At 53.4% G+C, this 12,075-nt stretch overlaps 5 protein-coding genes across 5 annotated transcripts; 2 read left to right on the top strand and 3 right to left on the bottom strand.

Moving 5' to 3' along the window:
* Positions 1 to 377: 377 nt before the first annotated feature.
* On the top strand, positions 378 to 3,692 carry CRM1 (Karyopherin transporter; the record flags this gene model as incomplete). Its single annotated transcript, XM_064841365.1, has 2 exons — positions 378 to 2,813; positions 2,904 to 3,692. 2 exons carry the CDS (start codon positions 378 to 380, stop codon positions 3,690 to 3,692), a joined length of 3,225 nt encoding a protein of 1,074 aa, XP_064691229.1.
* A 620-nt stretch (positions 3,693 to 4,312) lies between these two features.
* On the bottom strand, positions 4,313 to 6,714 carry SEC23 (GTPase-activating protein S23; the record flags this gene model as incomplete). Its single annotated transcript, XM_064841366.1, has 2 exons — positions 4,313 to 4,534; positions 4,600 to 6,714. The coding sequence occupies 2 exons, from the start codon at positions 6,712 to 6,714 to the stop codon at positions 4,313 to 4,315; spliced, it is 2,337 nt and encodes a 778-aa protein (XP_064691230.1).
* A 1,191-nt stretch (positions 6,715 to 7,905) lies between these two features.
* On the top strand, positions 7,906 to 8,447 carry LTS14_008681 (uncharacterized protein; the record flags this gene model as incomplete). Its single annotated transcript, XM_064841367.1, has 2 exons — positions 7,906 to 8,148; positions 8,172 to 8,447. The coding sequence occupies 2 exons, from the start codon at positions 7,906 to 7,908 to the stop codon at positions 8,445 to 8,447; spliced, it is 519 nt and encodes a 172-aa protein (XP_064691231.1).
* Positions 8,448 to 8,640: 193 nt separating this feature from the next.
* On the bottom strand, positions 8,641 to 10,365 carry LTS14_008682 (uncharacterized protein; the record flags this gene model as incomplete). The annotated part of the gene is made up of 1 exon (XM_064841368.1): positions 8,641 to 10,365. The coding sequence occupies one exon, from the start codon at positions 10,363 to 10,365 to the stop codon at positions 8,641 to 8,643; it is 1,725 nt and encodes a 574-aa protein (XP_064691232.1).
* A 342-nt stretch (positions 10,366 to 10,707) lies between these two features.
* On the bottom strand, positions 10,708 to 11,526 carry LTS14_008683 (uncharacterized protein; the record flags this gene model as incomplete). The annotated part of the gene is made up of 2 exons (XM_064841369.1): positions 10,708 to 11,210; positions 11,268 to 11,526. 2 exons carry the CDS (start codon positions 11,524 to 11,526, stop codon positions 10,708 to 10,710), a joined length of 762 nt encoding a protein of 253 aa, XP_064691233.1.
* Between the last annotated feature and the right edge of the window lie 549 nt (positions 11,527 to 12,075).

A 12,075-nucleotide genomic window follows, 5' to 3' on the forward strand; every position in this document is an offset into this window, starting at 1 on the left:
TGGCCATTCCCGTTGAGAGTTCTGCAGTGACAACCTCTGCAGTGACAACCTCTGACGACTGCCTGATCTCGCTGCCTGTGAGACACGGCTTTGTGTTACGTGAGGGCTCCACAGCCACGTGCTCCCGCCACGGCCTAACGATTAAACCTCTTCCCCGCCAGCTTTGAACATAGACGCAAACACTACACCTTCCCACAAGCGTACAGCGTTTGCAACATACCCTCGTAACAACCCACGACGCGACTCACTGTCCTTCTCAGTGCATGCTACACCCATAGTCAAGGACGACAGCGGCTGCGCGCCTCACGCGAACCACGATCTAGACACCCTGCTCAACCACTCCAAGCAGCCACTCACACCGCGAGAACACCGCCAAGATGTCCATGACCATAGAAGAGCTGGACACCACGGTCCGTGGATTCTACGAGGGTCGTGGTGAGCAGCAGAAACAGGCGCAGGCGTCACTCAACCAGTTCAAAGAAAACCCAGATGCGTGGCTCATGGTCGACAAGATTCTCTCGGACGCGCAATACCCACAAACAAAGTACCTCGGCCTACAAGTACTGGATAATGTGATCATGACACGGTGGAAGGTGCTGCCCCGCGATCAGTGCCAAGGCATCCGCAACTTCGTGGTCAACTTCATCATCCAGCAGAGCAGCACGGAGGAGAGTTTGCGCAAAGAGAGGGCGCTCCTGAACAAGCTCAACCTGGTGCTCGTCAGTATCTTGAAGCAGGAGTGGCCGCACAACTGGCCAACATTCATCAACGAGATCATCTCTAGCTGCCGCAGCAGTCTGCCGATTTGCGAGAATAACATGGCTATCTTGCGATTGCTGTCGGAGGAGGTGTTTGACTTCTCCGCGGACCAAATGACGTCCACGAAGACGAGGCAGCTCAAACAGAGTATGTGCGACGAGTTTACAGGTATCTACAACTTGTGCTCGGAAATTCTGCGGACCGCGGACCAGGCCAGTCTTATCAAGGCTACGCTGGAGACGCTGCTTCGCTTCCTGAACTGGATCCCGCTTGGCTACATCTTCGAGACACCGCCTGGTGGCACATCGCTCATCGAGACGTTGCGCAGCCGGTTCTTGGAGACCCCTGAGTTTCGTAACATCACCCTGAAATGCTTGACAGAGATCGGTGGGCTGCAGACTGAGCACAACTTCGACGACAAGCTCGTTGGTATGTTCACCGAGACTCTCACAACCATTTCGAAGATCATCCCTCTTTCACTCGATCTGAAGCAGACTTACGCATCGTCCAATGGTCGAGATCAGGAGTTCGTACAGAATCTGGCGCTCTTCCTGTGCAACTTCTTCAGCAACCATCTTGGCATTATTGAGAACCTCCCAAATCGCGACTTCTTACTTCACGGCCACTTCTACCTCATTCGGATAAGTCAGATTGACGATCGCGAGATCTTCAAGGTCTGCCTGGAGTACTGGACGAAGCTTGTGTGCGAGCTTTACGACGAGATGCAGCAGCTTCCCATCACTGACATGAATCCTCTGGTCAATCTTGGCGTCACTGGTATGCAAAATGGTGGTGCACAAAACCCATCTATGATGCAGAACTACCCACTGCGGAAGCACAAGTACTCGGATGTTCTCTCAAACCTGCGACAGGTCATGATCGAGAAGATGCCGAGACCCGAGGAGGTGCTGATTGTTGAGAACGACGAGGGTGAGATCGTGCGAGAGTTCGTCAAGGAGTCCGACACTATTCAGCTCTACAAAACCACGAGAGAGTGCTTGGTCTTCCTTACGCATCTGGATGTCATGGACACGGAGCAGATAATGTCTGAGAAGCTTGCGCGACAAGTTGATGGCACAGAATGGAGCTGGTCGAATTGCAATACGCTATGTTGGGCCATTGGCTCCATCTCCGGTGCCATGAATGAGGAGACCGAGAAGCGTTTCCTGGTCACAGTCATCAAGGACTTGCTCGGCCTTACAGAGATGAAGCGCGGCAAAGACAACAAAGCTGTGGTGGCGTCGAACATCATGTACATCGTGGGCCAGTACCCTCGATTTTTGAAGGCGCACTGGAAGTTCTTGAAGACAGTCGTGAACAAGCTCTTTGAGTTCATGCATGAGACCCACGAGGGTGTGCAGGATATGGCTTGCGATACCTTCATCAAGATCGCGAACAAGTGTAAGAGGCATTTTGTCATCCAGCAACCTGGTGAGAACGAGGCTTTCATCGACGAGATCGTGCGAACAATGCGTAGGATTACCTGCGATCTCTCGCCACAGCAGATTCACACCTTCTATGAGGCTTGCGGGTACATGATCAGCGCCCAAGGACATAAGAACACTCAGGAGAGGTTGATTGGTGAGCTGATGAGTTTGCCAAACCAGGCATGGGACCAGATCATCCAGTCTTGCCACCAGGATCCGACGATCCTGCACAATTCCGAGACTATCAAGGTCATTGGCAACATCATGAAGACGAATGTTGCAGCGTGTAGCAGTATAGGCAGCTACTTCTACCCACAGATTGGCCGTATATATATGGACATGCTGACCATGTATCGTGCCTCCTCGACTTTGATCGACGAGGGTGTGCAGAAGGATGGCTCCATCGCGACGAAGATGCCGAAGGTCCGTGGTCTGAGGACGATCAAGAAGGAGATTTTGAAGCTCATCACTACGTACGTGGAGAAGGCGGACGATCTCGAGATGATCCACTCGACGCTTGTGCCGCCATTACTGGAGGCTGTGCTGCTCGACTACAAGCGCAATGTACCAGATGCGAGAGAGCCGGAGGTGCTGAATGTCATCACTGTTTTGGTCAACAAATTACAGGTACGTTGGACTCCGCTAACCAGCAAATACATGCAGGTGCGCAGCGGCGTTCTTCTTACGGCCACAAAAGATACTAACTCATCATCCCAGGGCATGATGACCGAGCAAGTCCCCGCCATCCTCGACGCCATCTTCGAATGCACACTCGACATGATCAACAAAGACTTCTCCGAATACCCCGAACATCGTGTCGCCTTCTTTCAGTGCCTACGCGCCATCAATCAGCGGTGCTTCCCTGCCCTTCTCAAGCTCGACGAGACACACTTCAAGCTCGTGATCGATAGCTGCATGTGGGCCTCGAAACACGACAACCGTATGGTCGAGGGCGAAGGTCTGAACATGTGCATCGAGCTCATCACGAACATGGCCGAGACAGACCAAGGCACTTGCGATGGCTTCTTCCGTTCCTTCTACACCACTATTCTACAGGATGTCTTCTTCGTGCTCACAGACTCGGATCACAAAGCCGGCTTCAAGTACCAATCTATGCTTCTCGCCCGCATGTTCTGGCTGGTAGGCGCGAACAAGATCTCTGGCCCAATTTATTCTGGCGACCAAGCCACGGCAGGAACAAACAACAAGGACTTCCTCCAGAACTTCGTCGCTAGCCTCCTCTCCAACGCCTTCCCCAATCTACAGGCAGCACAGATCACGAACTTCATCCGCTCGCTCTTCGACAATACGGAGGACATCAACAAGTTTAAGCTCATTCTCCGGGATTTCTTGATCCAGCTCAAGGAGTTCGCGGGCGATAATGCGGAGCTCTTTACTGAAGATCGCGAGCAGGCGGCTAAGGAGTTGAAGGATCGAGAGCGTGAGAGGGGGATGAAAATTGGTGGGTTGTTGAAGCCGAGTGAGCTTGACGATGATGAGCTATGACTGGGCGAAGAGGTTGAACTTAGTCGAGGGCTGGGGGATGAAAGAGTGGTGAGGCCGGAGGATATCGCTGAGGCAATGGGATTATAGTAGTCTTTGGCTGTCCCGCCTGTGGCCTTACCCTACTGTTTGAGGCGCCCGGCACGCAGCGATGGACCGCTTGTCGCACCTAGCGGCGCATGGGCGAGCTAGTGGGTCGGGCGCTGTTGCATGAGATACCTCTTCTTGCGACTTCATGATGGGGCCGGAGGAAAATCATGCCTTTTATTGCATAGCATACAGCAGACCGCGAAGAGTATATCTTTGCTACCAGCGCTTAGACGGCTGAGGTAGATCTTCGACAGTATCGAGAGAGAATCATCAAAATCATGCTCTACGAGCTCCCATTACTCGTCTCTACACGTGTGGTTGCGAAGCGTCGAGGTAGGATGGATGGCACTGGTCATTGACGAATAATTTCTAACCTCTACAGAACATCCTGGCTCCGTTCCATCAAGTTCAATGCCCTGCTCAGCCGTTTCCACGAACGCCATCGCTTTGCATCATGACTACCTCTCCTCCCTGACGCACTACATAATCCCTTTTCAGTGCTTCAAGTCATCTATTCACCCAGACAGAACTTTCTAGCTCGTTCCGCTGACAGCGAGTTTCATCAAGTGATCCATGAAAGTCTGCAAACTGACATCGTCCGTGAAGATCGTCTGCGCAGTCTGCGTCACGCCGCCATAGCTCGAGCTGGTATGTGTGGTCGAAGGGTTGAGTTTGGCGAGCAGGAAACGCGCCTGTGAGCCCCCAGCATCGCAGACGATGAAGCGGGGAAGTGGGAAGCGGTCTTGGATGAGTTCCTGTGGCAAAAGGTCAGCGTGATCATATTTCCTTCAGGCTGTAGATGATAGGTGTCGTGACATACCCTCGCATCCTCCTTCGGCGCCTCTAGCAACTCCTTGAAATTCTCATATCCTTCCATATCCTGGTATCCAGCTTTCCTCCACTCAGCCATCGTCTCGCCGTGGAAGATGAGAATATGGAAGAACGTATCAAGCAACAGCACAGTCTGAGGCTGGATACTCGTCGAATCCAACAACACCGGCACCGCACCTTCTTGATCAAAAGTATAACTATCCAGCGTCGGTTGGATCATGACCAGACTATTGCCCACATCCTCATGATTCAGCACATGCCGATCGAAGGCCGTCTCGTCGGGAGATGAATTGAAGACTTGAAGGAATTGTGATCGGCGTAGATGGAACATGAATTGGGGGTAGAGGGTGAAGTTCTTCTCCAAGCGGAAAGACGTAGGGTCGTCTTTGCGATACTCGGCGAAGCGGGAGCAGAGACGGATAAGCATGCGGTCGACCCATCGGAGGACGTCAGGACCGTCGTCCACTTCGGCTTTGAAGACTGCGATACGGGACATGAGGACTGCGGCGGCTTCTTGGTCGAAGGATTGAGCGAGGGCTGGGTCGCCGGATGGCGCGCAGATGTTGCGGCCGACTGTGGTGACTCGGAGGTGGTATTGGCCGGCGCTGTGTTGGTAGTAGGTGAGGAACTGGATGAGGCCTTTTTGTGGGCCTTGCTGCATTGCTGCTGCTGCGGGACCGCCTTGGCCGGCGACTTCGAAGTACACGCCGTAGGATGCTGCAGGGTCGATACCGCACATCTTCCACGAGCATGTGTTGCCAATCCCGCATTCGGTCTCGCCAACGTGTGTGGACTTCTTGTTCAAGCTGATAGCATGGCCGATCAGACCAGTGACCTTGAGCTCTTTGCTGCATAGCACTTCGAGGGAAGCATTAAAGCCCATTGCCAAATTGCCTTGCGAGTCGGTGTCGAAGATCTTGGCGAAAGACTGCTTGTACATGGATGAGGTAAAGGAGTCGGTGAGTATCATGTGGCCGCCAGTACTATTGGGCAGGCCCTTCATTTCCAGTAGACCGACCTGGTCAAGACAGCCAGCGAAGATGTCAATTACGTGGCCATTATGTGCAGTTCGCTTGGCCAGTGTATCGTAGAACTTGAGCGCCTTCTTGTAGTACTTGATGTTGTCACGATCAATGTCGTGGTGAGACCGGATCTGCTCCTTGAGCTCGGGTCCGACCACCATACCTGGACCTTCTGTCGCAGCTCCACCAGTAAACAGCATTACTCGAGCACCAGAATTCTGGAAGCTCGTCTCGAGCAGGCCGACAGCTACTGATAGGGCAACACCAGTGCAGCGAATGGCACGTTTGTCGTTCGCAACAGGCCAAGGATCCTTTTGTAAGCTCTCTAGTGCATTGGTGAGCTGGTACTCGCACTGCTGTACCGGCAGCAAGAAGCGCTGGCCAGCACCGCCCATTGGTGGAGGCGCAGGTTGACCCGGTCGAGGTTGCATCTGCTGCATGCCTGGCCTCGCGCCTTGCACCAAACCAAGCATCTCTTGCACCTGCTTGCCATTGTAGTCCTTGTTACCACGGAAGACATAGGATTTGGCGCACTCCGTGTACCCCAGCTCGTGCACTTGTGCCATGGTACCGTACGTAATCAGACCAACAAGGGCATGCGGTGGTAGCAGATCCAGAGACATGATGATACTGTCCTTGAGCGCCTTAAGTGAATCCTCCTCCTGGCATGTGTCGACCACAAATACAAAGATCGGAGGTGTGGGCGCTGGCCGGGAGAGTCGGTACTCGATTGTTGTGCTGCCTGGGTGAAGCTCAGGTGGGATCTGGTTCTCGCTGATGTCCTTGTAGTGTGGTGGCAGGTTGTTTCGCTGTAAGCAGAACGGGCAGATCCATATTCTCGCTCGCATGTCCACTTGGCAGAAGGGGTTGAGGACTGCTCGACATGGTGGCTTGCAGGTGACTGGCTCGTATTGTAGCAAAGGTGTATCCGCCTTTTCCTTGAGTGGTGTGTAGAGGGCACCAATGGGCACAACTAGCCGGCTGGCTTCCATGCGGGAAGAAGGGAAGGTGTTCCATGACAGTCGGATGCCATCGCGCTCCTCGATGTCTGACCACTGCTCCTTTAGTGCTTCGTAATCCATGGTCGCGATGGCTTAGAGTGTATTACTCGAGGGTGGTGGTGGACGAGGCGGTGGGTTGGCGGAAAGCTGATGTTATGACCATGCAGATCAGATTATATTCTCCGCAGTCCAGGCCAGGTGTATGTAATATCCTCTCCGTATAGATCAAGTCGTCCTTCTCACTCACTCCCGAAAGCACATGCTAACAACATAGACACAGCATCAAGAAACGTAGCTCCTCCCACACCGAAGTGCGCTCGGTCCACCTTCCCGAATCCACCCCTCCAAGCACGCTAGCGTCAAGTATATATTCGACTTCACAGCAGAAATCTCTCCCCTCCTCTTCTTCATCTACAATAAGATGCCAGCTTACAAGACACATTACTGATCGACATGCTTCCTCATACTCCCTGAGATGCTGTGTTTTCGCGCTGCGCATAGATGAAATCCCACACCCATGGCTGGGCGCCTGGTCTTGATGCTCTCGTTCAGAGGGCGAGGAGAGCTTAGGAATCAGCAGAGGTGACACTCTTATCATCCCTTACACAATTACTGGCCCGTGAAGCATGCATTAATTTCATCTGTACGCGACCTTCCTATCATCGTGACGGCCTCTCCGTGGGCTGTTTCAAGCTATGTGGCCACTGGGATTCACTGAGCTCCATACTTGAGATGCTGTTCTCCTGGAACAATACCAATGACCTAATATGATGTTCTGGTCATGCCGGCCTCTACGACGGCATGAGATCGAGACCAAGCAATAGGGATCTACCTGGAAGCCAATGACATATCCCACTGCTGTGAGGATCTTCAAGAACACTGAATGACGATATGGCAGCTTCACGCTGAGCAATACCATGGGGATCTGCCATGAGGCCAGACGTGCACTCGTAGTCATATCCCCATGATCTGCCATGATCTTGTAGTAACGACGGCCGAATATGTGAGCTCTTTCCACATCTCTGCATCTGGGAATACTGTGTAAGTGTAAGTGAGCTTTCATCCCATGCGCGATTTCAACCTCACTTCATACTCCAGACACCACATGATGGCCCTATTGTCGTCTCATTCTATTGTCGACGAGGGCGAATATAAGCCTTTGGACCTCTCCTTCCTCCTTCTCACTTCCAAGCCACTTCATCTTGCAAACCACACACACACACACAACACACATAGCAGCCGGCCTGTCACTCCCATCCATCACAAAACAAGATGAACCGTCAATACAGTATCACAGCAAGCTTCACGGCATACCTCACCTCGTGGGGCTCCTATTACAACGGCCAACCTCTCCGCCCCTACAAGGACGCCACAGTCCGGCGGAAGTCGGGACGAGATGCTGCCCTGTGGGCAAAGCATATCCGGGTGTACAGGAAGCAGATGGAGGCCGTCCGGTTGCAGGAGCCGTTGTTTGTGAGGCCTGATACGCTTTTGTTGGAGAATAATAACATTGTAGTAAGTTTTCAATCCTCTTGTAGCGTCAGACGGTTGCTAATATCAATCGGCACTCACCGGTCACACAATTGCCGTCCCTGGCGAAGCCAGACGAGCTGGTCTCGTCTCCCTCGTCGCTAGCACAAGCAAACAACAAGCTCACGAAGCGGAAGCGCACGCTGGGCCACGACGACGAGCCAACCAGACGACTGGCGAAGAAGCCTCGTCCGTCAGCAAAGCAGACGGCAAGTGACGAGGAGATTGCGAGACGACTTCACCTGGAGATGAATGGACGGGTGAAGCGCAGGGGGTCGAAGTAAAACCAGATGATTTTGCATGTTTTATGGATGATGAGCTCAGACAAACGAATGATTGTACGAACCGTATCTCACTAATATGAGATGATCATGAGCTATTCAATAGCCAGTCAATACCATAAAAATGTTGACACTGTCTGGAAAACATCCCACATAATCTCCAGTATCACCAACATCCGACACCGTACATTAGCTATCACATACCCCTTTCCCACCACGAAGGTACCTTGACAATCAGAGAAACATACGAATACTTGACCGCCAACATCGCCTGATTGCCATACGCAACCCAAACCTTACTTACCTGCCGCTCTCCTCCACCTCCCACCCAGACGACCTCCTTCTCAGCATAATACTCCTTGATAAAGTCCCTATGGCGCTCCTGAAGATACTCCTCCCCTCCTCCCCCTTCTTCTCCCAGGATCCGCTCGAATTCCTCCCTCCGGTCGTCATCACCCATGTCGTCGTCACCGCCCCCAAAGCCGTCTTCGTCTTCCATACTACCCGCTTCGATCTCTGCGGCTGTGAGGAGGTTGGCCACAGTAGTCACGTCTCTCCTAACCGGATCTACATCACAACGCTGCGGACGAGACTGTTTACGAACATGCCGCGCATACATCGTATCTAATTCCTCGAGAGCAGGTAGGAAACTTCCGTTCTGACACTGCACCAGCACGCCGATCAGCCCCGCCACCTTTACAGCCTCAAAAACTCCCAAGTCCGCTCCTTTAAGCATGTTGGGTACGAATTTGTGCTGAACGGGATCGGTATGTGGGTAGCCATGTACGAGGTAGAGACCCAGATATCCACCGTTAGGCATAAAGTCCCGCGATATCAGAATCCTCTTCAGCAGCTCATAGATAGGCAGTCCTTGGGGCTGAAGACTCAGGGCACGATCACAGAGACGCCCAGTACCGGGTGAGAGGTAGAGGTTGTAGGTAAGAATGATGCGGTGACCGGCGGTGACTTGCAGAACTTCATGCTGGCAATCGCTGTAGAAAGCCGCCCATTGGATAGCAGGCTCCGCCAGATTCAGTGCCCAGTCATGGATAATCTCTTGACCCGCGTGTCGAACTGCTAGGGCGCCGCCGGTGAATTGGATAGGAAGACAAACGACCAGACTTCCGACTTGAGTTTCGTTCCGAGGAGTATCGACATGAGCTTTGAAGTGTCCAGAGGGACCACTGTAAACGTTAAGCTTATACAGCTCCGCTCTCACCCCCCGGAACATCATCCTCTTCTTCTCCCGACGCTGGTCCCAGGTCAGACCATCTTCGATCTCACCATACTCGATCTGCGGCGGAGACGGTCCATGGTGTTCAGCGATAGGCGGAACAAGCATTTGCGTGACCAGATCCACGATCCCAGCTTTGTAAGGACAGAAGTCCGTCATGAATTCACCCACCGCCAAGGCACCCGCGCGACGATACTCCTCGTCAAAGACATCTTCGCCGTCCCCGCCGAAAGTAGCAGGTGTACAGGCACGAGCGAGCTGCTCGATTATTGCTTGACTGGTGCCCCCATCTTCGCCACCGTCGCCAAGAATGGGAAGCTCGACCCGCCTGCCAGCCATCTCATCGCCCCAGCGCAACGTCACCGGCATGGTCAGGATTCGCTGCTCCTGCATGAGAGCATCAGTGCGAGGTGTGAGGTCGCCTTCATCGGTACGATGATCCGGGTCCAGAACCATTGGTATGCGTCCACCACAGGTGAAGACTGCCGTACGGCCTTGACGATACAAGGCATGCTTGATGCCGTCCACAAGGGCATCTTGAGCTACAGTGTTGATGTGAAGTTGAGGTGGGGGCGTGACTGTTGGGTCTACTATGCCACGGCCATGAGGATGCGGTAGGGGAGCAGCAGAAGCGGGAGGGGGCGACGAAGCTGCGAATTGGGAGAGATCGATGAATGGATCAGCCATGGTCGATTCTTGGTTGAGAGAGGGTCGAATCGACTAGACATCGTGATCATGTTGGCGGCTTCATATATTATCTTCTTGCTGTACGATCAACAGGTCATGTTCGATGCTGTATGGGGCGGCTGCCTTGCGTGCAGGCATTCACGTGCCACAGCAGCATTCTTGTGCAACATCAGCAGGCGACCAGGGCTTGAATGCTAGACAAGATCATAAATGAGTTTCATATTGTGCTAGAAACAAGCCTAGCGTGCTAGGATCTGGGAACAATATGTGGACTTTATGCAGGGCGCGTATCGCAGCACCTGTAGAAACACGCTCATAAATCAGCAGAGATTACCAAAAGGCTCAAGCAGCGACCTTGACATCAGCAACAGTGCCCACGCCGTCAGTCCTCTCCTCACGACTCCGGTCGCCCTTGGTCTCGGAAGCATTCTTCCCCTCCGCATCCGCCTTCTCACTATCCTTGGTCTTCTCCGTGATCAACTCCTTCAACCACTTGTTCTCCATCTCCAACTGCTGCACTTTTCCCTCAAGCATCTGCACCTTCTCAGACATATCCTTGCTCTGCTTCTCAAGCGCCTGCTCGCGCTGCTTCTTCTTCACGCGGAAACGTGCCGACGCGGCTGTGTTGCGGCGACGTTTATCCTCTTCTGCTATGAAGCGGGAAGGGTCCTCGAGGTCGACGGAGGCGAGGCCTGCTTGGGAAGCGCTGCGCTTCTCGCCAGGAGAGAAGTGAGAGGGTAGAGCTGGGAAGGCGCCTTGAAGGTTGGAGGGAGATGTGATGGCGCTCACGGGCGAGGCGGTCATGGTGGGATAGGTCTGGAACTCGCTGAACTGGTAGCCGGGGCCTGTGTCGTGGTCAATACACTGCGTCTTCCAATCATAATATGGGTTTGTCATCTCACCATTCGTGGCCACAGCACTGCTGCCTGCCTTCTGGGCCGCCTTCTCATTTGCCTGCGCCGATGCAGCGCCCTGTCCGAACTCGTCGCCGATGCCCTCGAAGTTGTCAAAGTCGAAGAACTCGGTGTTGGTCAAGAAGTCCAGGTCGTCTCCCGTTGGAAAGGCACTCTGCGCCGCGACGTCCTGCGGTCCTGGGATCGTGTTCAGGTTGGCCAGGTATTGCGACACATTCGGTGCGCGTCGGCCATTGTAGCTCGCCATCGCGTACAGTACTGTATGGTATGTACTAGACAATGCTCGACGTCGCCAGTGTGAGATTATTTCGGGTGTGCGGGTGCGGCGGATGGTTACCTTTGTATGACGGCAGTAGATCTACCCTGAACCTTGTCCTAATCTGCCTCTGTCCTCGCCACGCGCCCTCAAGAAGCCGACCAGCTCTTTGTTGTCGTCGCCCAATGTGTCAGTGAACACAACGTCTGCCCATGCGCACCTGCCAATGTCTTCAGTCCAGGTGTGAGTGAATGGCGCAAGGTCAGGGCCGTGGGGCGGACCACAAGTCGGCGGTTGAGCACGAAGTGGCACGAAGTGGGGCTTGCTCGAACTCGAATGTGGGTTTGTCATCTCCTCCTCCCGACTTGGCAGGCGCGACGCCGTGCGATCTCGGCTCCTGCAATTCCTTCTGATCGTGGGTGCCGTTGCTCACTTGATTGGTGGACGTCCCAAGTTGCTTTGGCTATTGGGAAATAAGTTGAATAACTCCTTCACGTACATAAAACAGGTACAGCTCATAGTATCACACTGATTACAATT

The sequence above is a fragment of the Recurvomyces mirabilis genome (assembly GCF_035927965.1).
Source record: "Recurvomyces mirabilis strain CCFEE 5264 chromosome Unknown scaffold_26, whole genome shotgun sequence".
NCBI classification, from domain to species: domain Eukaryota; kingdom Fungi; phylum Ascomycota; class Dothideomycetes; order Mycosphaerellales; family Teratosphaeriaceae; genus Recurvomyces; species Recurvomyces mirabilis.